The 15038-nt window shown below is 41.2% G+C and overlaps 1 protein-coding gene across 8 annotated transcripts in view; it reads left to right on the forward strand.

The window, feature by feature from the left end:
* Window positions 1-1380: 1380 nt before the first annotated feature.
* The window catches only part of UBXN4 (UBX domain protein 4), a 43474-nt gene continuing 29816 nt past the window's right edge, over window positions 1381-15038 (forward strand). The window contains exons 1-4 of one of the 8 annotated variants that reach the window (XM_054678750.2): window positions 1381-2349; window positions 8038-8140; window positions 13299-13327; window positions 13898-14035. In XM_054678750.2, coding sequence (XP_054534725.1) covers window positions 2344-2349; window positions 8038-8140; window positions 13299-13327; window positions 13898-14035 — 276 coding nt within the window. In that variant the 5' untranslated portion in view covers window positions 1381-2343. Of the gene's footprint in view, window positions 6738-8037; window positions 8141-13298; window positions 13328-13897; window positions 14036-15038 lie in introns of all 8 variants that reach the window. The other 7 variants (XM_054678754.2, XM_054678751.2, XM_054678752.2 and 4 more) reach the window with 7 other exon arrangements.

A 15038-nucleotide genomic window follows, 5' to 3' on the forward strand; every position in this document is an offset into this window, starting at 1 on the left:
CTTTCTGACTCCACTAGCCCATGTTCGGTCCCATCCTCATACACTTCTGTAGCACTCTGAATTACCCTTCTGTGACATTTATCATCACTCATAATTACTTATTCAATGTCTGTCTTCCTGACTAGACTGTACAGTCACAAAGACAGGGCCTTTTTCTGACTGCCTCACCTCCTTATCAGTGCCAGGCACAATGCCTAGCTCATAATAGATGAGTGATAAACACTTGACAAATGAATATAAAACTATGAAGGATTCTTATTTAATTCTAAAATTAGAGATAATTAAAGACATAGCTCTATTGGAATAATTTCTAGATTGATCAAATTTCCAGAAGTCCATTAAAGTTGATGTTAAAGGTCAATTCTAATTTTTCTATAGGATTGTTGTCCTATAGAAGCAACTGTCCCTAATCAGCATTATGTCTCAGTTTATTATAACACTATATACGAGAGGCCTGATTGGGAAAAAAAGTACAAAAATCGGAGTGCAAATAATTAGCTATTTTTAGGGAAAATATCTGTAGGAAAGGTGGTATATTCAGATGTATCACTTCCTTTATCTTGCAAAGATTGTCAGATAGATGTACTGCTGGAGGATAAATTTAATTGATGTAGAATTTAACATAATAGTATATGCAACTTTAAATAAACCATGCAAGCCTTTAGCTAATAGTTATTACAGACCATGTGATTTCATGAAAGTATTAAATATGGATCAGTTTTCATTTAATGGCAGCCAATCACAAAGCGCCACATCTTGATTATAGGACATTCTCCCAGAAAATTGTAAAATAAATCACTATCTAGTCTCTTTTGTATTACCATGGCAAGTAGCTGGAAAAGAAATAATCTATTCTCTGCTTTGTGTTACTTTAAAAAGTAGCTGTGGCAATAGCCTAACGCGTTTTGAAGTTTTGAAATGATCTCTATCCAGTGTCTAGGAAATTGCTGAAGGCCTGCGTTCTACCAATTCCTCCGCTTAGGCACATGGACTACAGGTTATTAAAGAAGGTGACTTGCGGTTTTTATCCTGTTTTTCTGCAAGGTTGGGCTACGTTCAGAAGAAATCAAAGCCTCGGAGTTAATCCCTACAAAGCCCATTTAGTTCTATGCGAGGACTATTTCCTCCACACTGAGAGTCTCAACGAGGCCGAGAATAGCATATGCCAGTTGGAGTGACACTTATTTCTCCCTCTCCCCTTTATAGAATGTGTAGTGGCCCTCACTACTGCCCCCTTTAGCTGTGCCTCAGAACCCACAGTTACATGCTCCACAATATGGAGGCGAACAAGCCTAAGAGGACTACAATTCCCATCATGCCTCACTGCAGGCGCCGCCGACGTGTCTTAGCGGTTAGTCATCCTTCTTACCGCCTTCCTCCACTTCCTGGACTGCGCGACCGGAGGCCTAGCGGGCGCGCGCACGCACCATCGACTCGCCAACGAGAGAAGGTCCTGGGGCACGGCCAGCGACGGGTTGCGACTGTGACGTGAGGTGTTCTCGCGCGCGCTAGCGCGCGTCTCCGGGTGCCGCTGACGGGCGTGCGCGCTTGTGCGGAGCCGGAGGTGGGGGCCGAACCAGCCGAGGTTGCGGGGGCCGCAGAGCCGGACGAAGACGGAGGGCGGAGCCGGCTTCGGGACTGCGGAGACTACACACCGAGCGAGCGTCTGGGCCCGAAGGGAGCGATGCTGTGGTTCCAGGGCGCCATTCCGGCCGCCATCGCGACGGCCAAAAGGAGCGGCGCGGTCTTCGTGGTGTTCGTGGCAGGTGAAGGAGGCAGGGGTTCGAGAGGCGGCCGGGACACCCCTCCGGCCTACCTTCATCCTCTTGTATACCTCAGCCGCCGGCCCGCCCTCCCCGAGACGCGGGCTCCTGTCGGCTCGCACAACTGCCACTACTACCCCGCGCCCCAGGGACGGCTGCGACTCCGCCGCCAGATCCCCCAGAGGGGCCATGCAGACCCTCAGCGCCCTGCTCCTTCAGGCCCCGGGCGCCCCCAGCCTTTCCTCAGTGTCTGCGAGGCCCGGGCTGCCGGCCCGTGGCTGTTCAGCGCCTCCCCGGTTCGTTTGAGATACAGCGGGCCTGGCCCCACCGCTGCGTCTCCGGGCAGCCGGGCCGGAGGCACCGTCTGGCCCTGGTCTCCAAAGCGCCCCGAGGCCCGCCGAAATCTCCCCGCTCGGGGCGACGGACGCGGCCAGCAGGCCCCAGCCGCCCAGCCCCGCTCGTCGCCCCGAGCCTCTCCCCTGCGCAGCCAGACCCCCGCGACCCTCTCCCTGACGTCCCTCTCTGTCACCAAGGACCCTCTTTGTGCTGCTTGAACGCCCGTTTCGTTACTGCTGTTTAGATGGAGGTAGGAACGGGCCATTAGGCAAGCAGTTGGGTTGTAATTAGTTGTGGACTGTCGGGAAGAAAGCTGTGTCATCGATAAGCAACAAAGAGAAACCACCTGATGTTCACGGTTACTGGTGTTAGTACGTTCCTGAAACGTAAACTTTTGAGCTGAATAGAGGTTTAATTTTTCTTAATGGCAGTCTTGGTAGGGGATCTAGTGTGAAATAATGTTGTAAGTTTAAAAAAAAATCGATTAGTTTCAAAGAAAATAGACGTTCAGTCCTTGGTTTCTTCCCTTTGTTGTCTTCCTAGGCTAAAATCTACACGACTTTGAGAACGTTTATTAACTCATATATTCTATGTTGCTCTAGGCTATTTTGCTCCATATTCTCCTGTTTTATTACTGAAATCTTGTAGATTTACAGTGAACTCCCTGCCTCTACGGTTCTGCTCATTCTCATTACATGGACCAAATCAATGTTTGTGGCTGTTGTTAATTTGAGGTGTATTTCTTCAACTATTTGTGTTTAATAACGGTTTATTCATAATTAACTCATGTCTTTTAATAGCTCTATAACTTATATGCACTGCAGTGAAGAACGAATTACTGAAATGTGAATGTCATTTAGCATTAAATTTGGAATTTATAATTGTTTTGTTACGCTAAGTTTTTAGCTCAATGCTGTTTATTAGAAGAGCTTGAATAGTTTAGATTCTGTGATGCTGTCTGGGGGTTATGTTATACTTTACATAAATTAATTCTGTAATCCCGTAAGGAAAAAAATGGATTGAAAATGAAAGGAAAAGTAAATGACACTGTGCTTATTGTGTACATTAGTAGGTTTTTGACATTTTAAATTGTTTTTCTCCTAATATCTCAGTTGATCCTTGCAGTAAATAGAACTGGTTTAATTATCCCCATTTTATAGATGAGGCACTTAGGTCAGCAGTCATAAAGTGACTTGCACTAGGGTCACAAAAAGGATTTACATGTCTTAACAGTCAAATTTTTTAGTAGCTTCAAAAAAAACTGGCTTTTTTGTTTCTCAAGGAAAAAACTGAACAATTTGTAAATTGGTGATTTAAATTGGTATAGAAATCAGAAATTTGGATTATGGTAGTCATGTTTTTGAACAAATGTCCAAACATTCCTAGAAGGCACTCTTGAGGTAAATCAGTTAATTTAAAAAAAGAAACGAGAGATTTTTATTAACAAATATTAATATTTGGAAACTCTAGTACAAATTATTGGAATAGTTAAATAAAGTTATAGGTCTTGCCTTTCGGGGCTTTGTGTATATATATATATACTTTCTTCAATTAAGTTTTTACTGATGAGCATGTATTACATGTATTTAGAATATAATGACTCTTGAATGTTTGCAGGAAGACTGTTAGCAATCTCACAAAGGAGTCTCTGTCTGTCCCTTGACCTGTTCCAAAATCCAGCTAGCTTTTTTAGAGCTTTAGCCAGTTAATCCCCAAGACTAAGTAGGATTAGTGTCACTCTAGGAATATGTAGATACTGGACTCATGAAACCAAAACACTTACAGATTGCTTAGAGCTTTCTTCATAACTCTAAAGTCAGAACTCGTGATTTTCTTAGGTCTAAGATCTCAGTAATAATATACCAACTTAATGGAAAATTTGAAAGATGTCTTTATAGCTGGAAGAAGTGATCTCAAGAGTACACTTTGGTTCATAGAACTGTTCAAGTGGGAAACGTTTTAGGCAAGTGGTCTTTAGTTAGTGACATTTTCATGGATGAATTAAAGAATATTGTAGAGTTGATGTTAGGAGACTGGAGAGATTACTACTACTTCAGCTAACAAATTAATATGATTTTCAAAGTATTGTGGCTGTGTAAAGTAAGTGAAACAAAACGATATTCATTTAATACTTGGGAAGGTAGAATAATCTGACGAGACTGAAGTAAAGGTATCTGTTCACTGGCTAATGTTGCTAGGTAGGTAGGCCAAACTTTGTTAATGATAGACGCCATTTTCTGCCTTTTTTGGTGAATGTAGACCACAGAAGCCTTTAGGTTTTGAGCAGTTGAGATTTTTTTTACATCGGAAAGACTGGCTGTATGAGGGTCTGCAACTCTTTGCTTCTGAGTTCGTGTTGCTCTCTTTAAGTGCCTTCGCTTAGGATACTGCTGATACAAAGGATATGCTGTTTTCTCCTAAAATCTTAGGCCCACCTAACTTTATAGTTGATAATTTGATTAAAAATAAGAAAAGAAAGATACCAGAGTTAGCAGTCAGTCATCCCACTCAGTAGTATTAGGAAAGTTGTCATTAAGCATTGAGTAATTCCATTCAGCTTTCCACCACTGCTGTTCAAGCAGCTGCTGCCACCACTAGGCTGAGTCTAGGACAGACACTGCCAGTAGGGTTGAGACATCTGGGACCCTAATCACATGGTACAGTATAGGTGAGGGAGTGATGCACCAGCCTCACAAGAAGCAAGATTTATACTTTCAGCTACTTACGTGATATCACTGTTTAGATCCTCCCAGGATTCTCAAGCCTAAACGTGTAAGTGCTGCCTAAACCTGTGTTTCTCCCAGTGTTCTGCATCTGATTGGCACTACCATACATCTGGTTGGATAAACCATAAATATGAGAGTCATCTTTGACTCTTAACTCTTCAGTCTCTTCTTGAGCTCCGGATTGTTCACAACATTCCAAATCACATAGGCCTTTCCCTACACACGTATTCCTTCTGTGTGGTGAACTCTTCTGGCTGTTGGCATGGCTGAGCTCTCTTATCCTTTAGATTTTAGCTTAACTGTCACCTCAGAGAGGGCTTCTCTGACCATTATAAAGAGTTCTCTTGTTATTTTCTCTCATAGATTTCTTTTTAGTAGCATTTATTACTGTAATTATGTATAGTGTCTATTTGTTTAAAAATTTTGTATACCATTAGATTTTAAGCTCTGTTGAAGGCAGACAATGTCTCATTTGGTTTATATTTAGTATACAGTTCAATGCCTAGAACAAAATAAATGCAATAAAATAGTGAACATATAAAAGAATGAATGGAAAGGATTTCTCATTCTTCACAGCCTTCTCTGAGAAGGGTTCGTAGTAAGAATATTCTCATATACTTATTTTTCTTTGGTAGGTGAGTCATTTATTTGGAATCTTAATCTCTCCTCATCAGATGGTTTCTGAAGATGCATTTAGAGTGATCTCACTTGTAAATAGTAACTTCTCGTTATTTTGCATCTTCAACATCTAGGAGTCTGCTAATGGAGCATTCTTAATGGAGCATTTGGTCTGTGGATGCATTCTAGTCCCGTTTACTTTTTTTTTCTTTTTTTTTTTTTTTGAGATGGAGTCTCACTCTGCCGCCAGGCTGGAGTACAGTGGTGCAATCTCGGCTCACTACAACCTCCACTTCCCTGGTTCAAGCGATTCTCCTGCCTCAGCCTCCTGAGTAGCTGGGACTACAGGTGTGTGTCACCACGCACAGCTAATTTTTGTATTTTTAGTAGAGACGGGGTTTCACCGTGTTGGCCGGGATGATCTAGATCTCTTGACCTCGTGATCCGTCCGCCTAAGCCTCACAAAGTGAGCCACCGTGCCCGACCCCGTTTACTTTTCCATGGTCAAATTTCTCAAACTCCTATTTCTGGTATTCCTGAATCTCATCTCACAAAATATATGCAAATAAACAGCATTAGAGTCAATTATTATAGGCATGCCATCATACTTACTATATTAGGCATTTAGCTATTCCACAGAGTACTTATTGGGTGCCTACTATGTTTTGTAGAGATTTTAGTCTTGTCAGTAAATAAAATGGAACCAATCCTTGCCTTCATGGAACCTTCATTCTAGTTAGGGGAGACAGATACTAGTAAACATAATTAAAAATGCATAGTATATTGGAAGGTGATAAGTAATACAGAAAAACAACAGGAGATAAGGGAGCTTTGGGAATGTCTCAAGAGTGTAATTTTTAAGTGAGTGAGTAGGGGAGTTGTAATATTAAAGTGGGTGATTAAGTATCAGCTTTATTGAGCTGATATTTGAGCAAAGTTTTAAGGGAGTTGAAAGTTAACCATGTAGTTATCTGGGGGAAGAACATTCCAGGCAGAGGAAACAACTAGTACAAAGACCTTATGGCTGAAGTGTCTTTCATATTTGAGGAATAGAAGGAAAAAGAATAGCAAGAAAGGAAAAAGGAATGAGGTCACAGAGGCAGTTGGAGTCCTGATGTATGGGGCCTTCAAGCGCCCTGTAAGGACTTTGGCTTTTACTTTGAGGAAAATGGGGAGCCATTGTGTGATCTAAGCAGAGGGTTGATGTGATCTTTTTTTTTTTTTAGAGAAAGTTGCTGTGTTAAGAATAGACTTAGCAGGAAGACCAATTTGGAGGCTTTTACTAGGCTTCCAGGTGAGATGTGATAGCTTGGATCAGGGTAGTTAGTAGTGGAAGTGGTAAGAAAGTTACATTCTTGATTTATTTTGGAGCTGGAGTCAGTTACAATCAAGGAAAACTAGTTTTTGGCCTGAGAACTGGAAGGATGGAGTTACCATAAACGAATAACTGCAATGAGGAAGGCCAAAGTGGATTAAATTGTCCTGGCCAACATAGTGAAACCCCGTCTCTACTAAAAATACAAAAAATTAGCTGGGCGTGGTGGCAGGCGCCTGTAATTCCAGCTGCTCAGGAGGCTGAGGCAGGAGAATCGCTTGAACTCGGGAGGCAGAGATTGCAATGAGCCAAGATTGCACCATTGCACTACAACCTGAGCGACAAGAGTGAAACTCCATCTCAAAAAAAAAAAAAAAAAAAAAAAGATACAGAACATTTTCAGCATTCCAGAAGGCTCCTTCATGCTCTATCAAGGTAGCCACTATACTGAATTCTATCACCATAGATTAGTTATAGGTTAGCATACCTTTTATAATTAGCATACCTACAATAAAAAGCAAGTCCAAAATTGCAAACAGAATTGTACCTGCCTCTGTCTACCTTGGATTAATTTTGGAGTATAAATGCTGTGGAGTGGAGATGTTGAACTCAACAGAAAGGTGCCACATAAAGGACAGATATCAAACTTTTTATTTTTCTCTCTCTCTAGATGGTCTCACTGTGTCACCCAGGCTGGAGTGCAGTGGTGCAATCTCCGCTCACTGCAACTTCCACCTTCCGAGTGCAAGCAATTCTCCTGCCTCAGCCTCCCATGTAGGTGGGATTACAGGCATGCGCCACCACACCTGGCTAAGTAGAGACGGGGTTTTACCGTGTTGGCCAGTCTGGTCTCGAATTCCTGGCCTCAGGTGATCTACCCGCCTCAGCCTCCCAAAGTGCTGAGATTATAGGCGTGAGCCACCGAGCCCAGCCCACAACTTTTATTTTAATAAAATCTTATGTACAAAAGCCCAAATAGGCACTGCACCCATGACTGCTTATTATTGTGGTACTTTTCGCATCATAATTTAGATGGCTTCTTTTATGAAATATTTTGTATCATTTAAATAGTCCAATGTAGTTTGTTTTCATTGCTCTTCATGATGTGAACTGTGTATGCAGTCACACTTTTCATTTAGTGGAAAATTCAGTTTTCAAATTTGGCAGAAAGTGGTATAGGTGGGATTATATTTTATTTGAGGTTTCCGTTTTCCAGGGAAAAAGAGTTTGCAATCAGCAGATCCCAGCCTGGTATAAGAATTTTTGAAATGTTTTACAGGTGATGATGAACAGTCTACACAGATGGCTGCAAGTTGGGAAGATGATAAAGTTACAGAAGCATCTTCAAACAGTTTTGTTGCTATTAAAATCGATACCAAAAGGTTTGTTTATGTTTTAATATTTTATTAGTTTTAAAATTTATAAGTATTGTCTTTGATTTATAGTGATACTCTTGGACTATAAGAATGTTGATGTTGGGCTGGGCACTCCCAGCACTTTGGGAGACTGAGGTGGGAGGATCGCTTGAGCCCAGGAGTTAGAGGCTAGCCTGGGCAACATAGTGAGACCCTGTCTCTATAAAAAATAATAATAAAATTAGGAGTGTGGTGTGTGCCTTTGGTCCCGCTACTTGGGAGGCTGAGGGGAGGATCACTTGATCCCTGAAGATTGGGGCTACAGTGAGCTGTGATCATGCCACTGCACTCCAGCCTGGGTGACAGAGTCAAACTCTGTCTCAAAAAAAAAAAAAAGAATGTAGGCCAGGCACAGTGGCTCATGCCTGTAATCCCAGAACTTTGGGAGGCCAAGACAGGCGTATCACTTGAGGTCAGGAGTTTGAGACCAGTCTGGGCAACACAGTGAGACCTTGTCTCTACTAAAAAAAAAATACAAAAATTAGCCGGGTGTGGTGGCACACGCCTGTAATCCCAGCTACTCGGGGGGCTGAGGTAAGAGGATCATTTGAGCCCAGGAGGTTGAAGTTGAGGCTGCAGTTAGCAGTGACTGCACCACTGCACTATAGCCTGGGCGAGAGAGCAAGACTATCTCAAAAAAAAAAAAAAAAAAAAGAATGTTTATGCTATGTTTTTGGGTATCTAAGGCATATTAGGAACTTAAATTCTGACTGCTGTTTGCTAAATTCATCATGAATCCTGCTGAAAAAACTTTAAGCTTTCCTACTCTACCAAGCAGCCATCTAACATGTACCAGGAATGCAAAAAGAACAGTCATCTCCAGCTTCTAAAAACTTGGAAGTAATGGTAAATCATACACTGAATATCTCTGAGAGGTTGATCACTTACTGTCTTGAATCCTATTTTTGGGAATGGAGTCATTTAATCAATGGAAATAAGGACATTTATAGGTTCCTCACAGTACCTGATGTCCACAAGTCTATTTTGTTTCTCCGTTCCTCCTCCCCATCTTTTAAAAAAATTTTTATTATAGGAAGTTTCAAACATATATGAAAGTAATGTAACAGTGTAATGTACCCCATGTACTTGTCTACTAGCTTTGGTAATTAACTCATAGTCAGTCTTGTTTCATCTATACCTCCACCCATTTCCACTCAATCCAAATAATTTTGAAACAAATCACAGTCACTGTATCACTTCATCTATAAATATTTTAGTATGTCTCTGAAGTATAAGTATTATTAATTTTTTAAGCATAACTATAATATTAATACTTCATAAACTAATAATAATTCTTTAATATCAAATAACCAGCCAGTGTTCGACTTTTCAGTTGTCTCATCAAAGTCATAGTTTTATTACTTTATTGCAGTTTTTTAGTTCAAAATTATTCAAGGGCCACACATTAGGAAGCATTGATTTCTCTCAGTATGTAGGCTTCTCCTCCAACTCCCCTGCTCCTTGGAATTTATATTTTAAAGACACCAGGTCATTTGTTCTATACATTTGTTCTGTGGTTTCCTACAGTATGGATTTTGTTGACTGCAATGTGTTAGTGTCAAGTTGGTTCTTTCCTGTTTTCTGTATTGATAGGTAGATTCAGGTTTGTTTCCCCTCCCCTCATCCTGTCCTAAGACTACTTCATAAGTAGTGATGTGTCTTCCATCAGAAGACAGATAATACTCTGTTTTCTCTCTTTATGATGTTAGCAGCTATCAGTGATCATTACCTAAAAACATTATTATTATTTTTTTTTTCTTTGAAGCAGGATTTCACTATGTTGCCCAGGCTGGTCTTAAAATATTGGACTGAAGAGATCCTCCCATCTCAGCCTCCCAAATAGCTGTAGTTACAGGCATGCTTCACTGTGCCTGGTGCTGAAAACATTAATTCATTAGCACTTACAAAGTGGTATTCCTGTCTTTTTGATATTGATACTATCAGAATGAATAATGTGTTTGAAAATCACTGTCAAGATTAAAGCATTCAGAAATTTCTACTCGGGAGGCTGAGGCAGGAGAATGCTGTGAACCCGGGAGGCAGAGCTTGCAGTGAGCCGAGATTGCACCACTGCACTCCAGCCTGGGCAACAGAGCAAGACTCCGTCTCAAAAAAAATAAAAATAAAAATAAAAAAATAAATTCAGAAATTTGCCTATAAGTTTGTAAACTTTATGTAAAAATTTTCTGTGTTTACAAAAACATCAAGTCGTAGTATAGCCTGTCTCACAACAGTTACTGAACTATGTATTTACTGAGTAGTTTTAAAAAACAGAATCTGTCAATTTAAGTATATCTTTTTTTTTTTATTGTTCATCACCTTCCTGAAGCACCTTTGAGAGTTGGCAGTGGCAAGAAGAATATAGGGATTTATAGGGAATGTGCAATACATGAGAATTCCAGAATTCTTGAGATTGTATACAGACTGATGTGTCTGGCATTTTTTTTTTTTTTTTTTTTTTTTTTGAGACGGAGTCTTGCTCTGTCGCCCAGGCTGGAGTGCAGTGGCGCGACCTCGGCTCACTGCAAGCTCCTCCTCCCGGGTTCACGCCATTCTCCTGCCTCAGCCTTCCGAGTAGCTGGGACTGCAGGTGCCCGCCACCATGCCCGGCTAATTTTTTTTTTTTTTTTGTATTTTTAGTAGAGATGGGGTTTCACCATGGTCTCGATCTCCTGACCTCGTGATCCGCCCGCCTCAGCCTCCCAAAGTGCTGGGATTACAGGTATGAGCCACTGTGCCCGGCTGTGTCTGGCATTTTTAAAAATAAATTACTTTTTTTTACTTTTTATTTTTTTTGAGACGGAGTCTCGCTCTGTAGCCCAGGCTGGAGTGCAGTAACGTGATCTTGGCTCACTGCAAGCTCCGCCTCCCGGGCTCACGGCATTCTCCTGCCTCAGCCTCCCAAGTAGCTGGGACTACAGGCGCCCACCACCATGCCTGGCTAATTTTTAAAATAGTTTTAGTAGAGATGGGGTTTCACCGTGTTAGCCAGGATGGTCTCGCTCTCCTGACCTCGTGATCCACCTTCCTCGGCCTCCCAAAGTGCTGGGATTACAGGTGTGAGCCATCGCGCCTGGCCTTAAAAACAAATTTCTATTAGCAGATGCAGGGATACCTGCATATAGTGATGGTTCATGTTTGTTTCACTATAGACTGCATGCTGATAGAATCTAGTGTGCCTTTAAATTATGGAAAATAAATTTTCTTTATTTCATAATAAGTAAGTCACCCAATGTTTTGGGAACATTTTAGTGTGTATGTATTTTTGGAGATAGCGTGCATTGAAAATAGATTAGTAGGAAATGCGTAAAAAGTTTACAGTTATTTCTGAAATGGTAGGATTTTGGGTAATTTTTTTTCTTGATTTTTTACTATGTTTTCAAATGTTTTTATGATAATCTTTATATTTGGGGGAAAAAAGCAAATTCTAGTTCTTAGAAGCATTTGTTTGATTATTGGAAGCATCTACATTGATGAGTATCTCTTACTAATCTTATAAATTCTCTCTCCCATCCCTGACCACTCAGCTCCCTTCTCTGGAGGGAACCAAATCAAGAAAATATATTTATGTTTGTTTTCCTTCCGTGTTTTACAAAAATAGTATTAATAGCATTTTGACATACTTTTCTATACCTTTTTCTTTTCTTTTTTTTTGAGACAGAGTCTCACATTGTACCCTGAGCTGGAGTGCAATGGCATGATCTCGGCTCACTGCAACCTCCGCCTCCTGGGTTCATGCACTTCTCCTGTGTCAGCCTCCCGAGTAGCTGGGATTACAGGTGCACACCACCACACCCAGCTAATTTTTTGTATTTTCAGTAGAGAGGGAGTTTCACTATGTTGGCCAGACTGGACTCGAACTCCTGACCTCATAATCCACTTGCCTCGGCCTCCCAAAGTGCTGGGATTACAGGCGTGAGCCACCACGACAGGCCAATTTTTGTATTTTTAGTAGAGACAGGGTTTCGCCATGTTGGCCAGGCTGGTCACGAACTCCTGACCTCGTGATCCACCTGCCTTGACCTCCCAAAGTGCTGGGATTACAGACGTGATCCACAGTGCTGGCCTGCCTTTTTTTGTGATTGCATAATTATTCAGTTTTTATTGGTAGATAGATTGCTTTTAATCCTTTGTTATTATAGAGTATTACATTATCACATGCCTAAGTAAGTCGTAGGCCTTATGTCTTCGTGTTCCAGGTTAAGATATTGTATTCAGGTATACTTGTCTGCTGAGGAAGCAGCATGGCAGATACCAAATTAATTTTTTAGCTACCAGATGCAGCCACTAGCTTGTGGGTTGTAAGAGCAAATAGTTCTTTCTCTTTTGAGATGAAGTCTCACTCTGTTGCCCAGGCTGGAGTGCAGTGGCGCGATCTTGGCTCACTGCAACCTCTGCCTACCAGGTTCAAGCGATTCTCTTGCCTCAGCCGCCTGAGTAGCCGGGATTACAGGTGTGTGCCACCACGCCGAGCTAATTTTTGCATTTTTAGTAGAGACCAGATTTCACCATGTTGGCCAGGCTGGTCTCAACTACTGACTTCGTGATTCACCTGCCTTGGCCTCCCAAAGTGCTTGGATTATACCTGTGAGCTACCACGCCCGGCCTTTTTTTTTTTTTTTTTTTTGAGACAGAGTTTTGCTCTTGTTGCCCAGGCTGGAGTGCAATGGTGCAATCTTGGCTCACTGAAACTTCCGCCTCCTGGGTTCAAGCGATTCTCCTGCCTCAGCCTCCCAAGTAGCTGGGATTACAGGCACTTGCCACAATGCCCAGCTAATTTTTGTATTTTTAGTAGAGACGGGGTTTCGCCATGTTGGCCAGGCTGGTCTCGAACTCTTGATCTCAAGTGATCTGCCTGCCTCGGCCTCCCAAAATGCTGGGATTACAGGCATGAGCCACCATGCCAAGCCACAAATAATTCTTTCATTTGAAAATTATAAAACAAACCAGAAAAAGTCTTAATGAAATAAGAATTATATTTTTCTCCTTCAACCTGATTGCTGTGAAAGAAACTGGTAGTTGCAGGAAAATACTTGTGATTGGTACAGTAAATTTTATTAAAACAACTCAGTATTTAGAAAATACTTGCCTTCATCTAGTGATTTTGTTTGATTTTGTTTTACAGTGAAGCCTGCCTACAGTTTTCACAAATCTGTATCCTTTCAGTAAAGAATGGCTTATATATATACATTTATTTACCTTCCTTTTGGTTAATTTATGAAATTTAGAAATTATTCATTTTTATTTAGGAAATCATACATTCTTTTTTATGGAAACTTTATTACTAAGTGTCCTCATTTAAAAAATGTTATTATAGGAAATTTCAAACATATATAAAAGTAACTCAATGGTGTAGTGCACCCCATACATTGAGATAATATATTGCAGCTAAAGATAGGATAGGGAGTTTTTAAAATGTGAATATCTGAAAAACAATATAGATCAGTTGGGTTGGAATGTTACAAGTAGCTTGCAAGAGTCAGCTGGCAGCAAGATGGATAGAAAAGGAAGTTATGATAGAGGAGAATGTAGTAGATTCTTCACTAGAATATACCTCATAAATTAACATGTCACATGTATTAATACTATAGGTATAATGATGCAGTACTTGAAATTATTTAATAAATGTTAGATTATATTGTGAAAATCACAAAGATCATTTGTTTTCCTTTGTTACCAATAGTGTTTCGTAAAACTATCCTTTCGTTTCACATGAATTGTTAGACTTCATTAAACTGTACAGATCCTGTAGTGTGTGTTCCATCCAGTTTCTTTATTGGAGACAGTGGAATTCCCTTGGAAGTAATAGCAGGAAGTGTTTCTGCAGATGAACTTGTTACAAGAATTCACAAGGTCCGACAGGTAAGAAGGAACAGAACTGTTGTTTCCGTAAATGGTACGTCAGGAATTGGATTTTTTTTTTTTTTTTTTTTTTTTTTTTGAGATGGAGTCTCGTTCTGTCGCCCAGGCTGGAGTGCAGTGGTGTGATCTCAGCTCAAGTGCAGCCTCCACCTCCCAGGTTCAAGTGATTCTCCTGCCCCAGCCTCCCAAGTAGCTGGGATTACAGGCACCTGCCACCACACTGAGCTGATTTTTGTATTTTTAGTAGAGACAGGGTTTCACCATGTTGGCCAGGCTGGTCTCAAACTCCTGACCTCAGGTGATCTGCCCGCCTTGGCCTCCCAAAGTGCTGAGATTACAGGCGTGAGCCACCGCACCCTTCCTAACATTGGAATATTTTTGGAGCCCCTCTGTATATTCAGGAAACTGCCATGCCAAAAATCTTAAAAGGTAGTAAGTACTGTTTTTGTCACCTGTTTTGTAAATAACATGAAGTTACAGGTGCCAGTAGCCAGTACCTAATACTTGACTGACTTCTTTACCTTTCTTTTTTTTTTTTTTTTTTTTTTTGAGATGGAGTCTCTGTTGCCCAGGCTGGAGTGCAGTGGACTGATCTCAGCTCACTGCAATCTCTACCTCCCGGGTTCGAGCGATTTTTCTGCCTCAGCCTCCCCAGTGGTGGGATTACAGGCGCATGCCAACATGCCCAGCTAATTTTTGCATTTTTAGTAGAGACGGGATTTTGCCATGTTGGCCAGGCTGGTCTCGAACTCCTGACCTCAAGTGATCTGCCCGCCTTGACCTCCCAAAGTGCTGGGATTACAGGCATGAGCCACCACACCCAGCCATCTTTTACCCCAATCTCAACACATAATGAATATCACCATAACTTTGTTGAAAGAGAAAGTTGCTGTCATATTAAGGCTCTAACTATATATTGCTTAATATATTTTAAGGACTTTATACTCAATAATTAATCATTTCTGTCTACTTTGGACAAATGGCTGGTAGAAGTTTGTAACTT

Source organism: Pan troglodytes, chromosome 13, assembly GCF_028858775.2.
Source record: "Pan troglodytes isolate AG18354 chromosome 13, NHGRI_mPanTro3-v2.0_pri, whole genome shotgun sequence".
NCBI classification, from domain to species: domain Eukaryota; kingdom Metazoa; phylum Chordata; class Mammalia; order Primates; family Hominidae; genus Pan; species Pan troglodytes.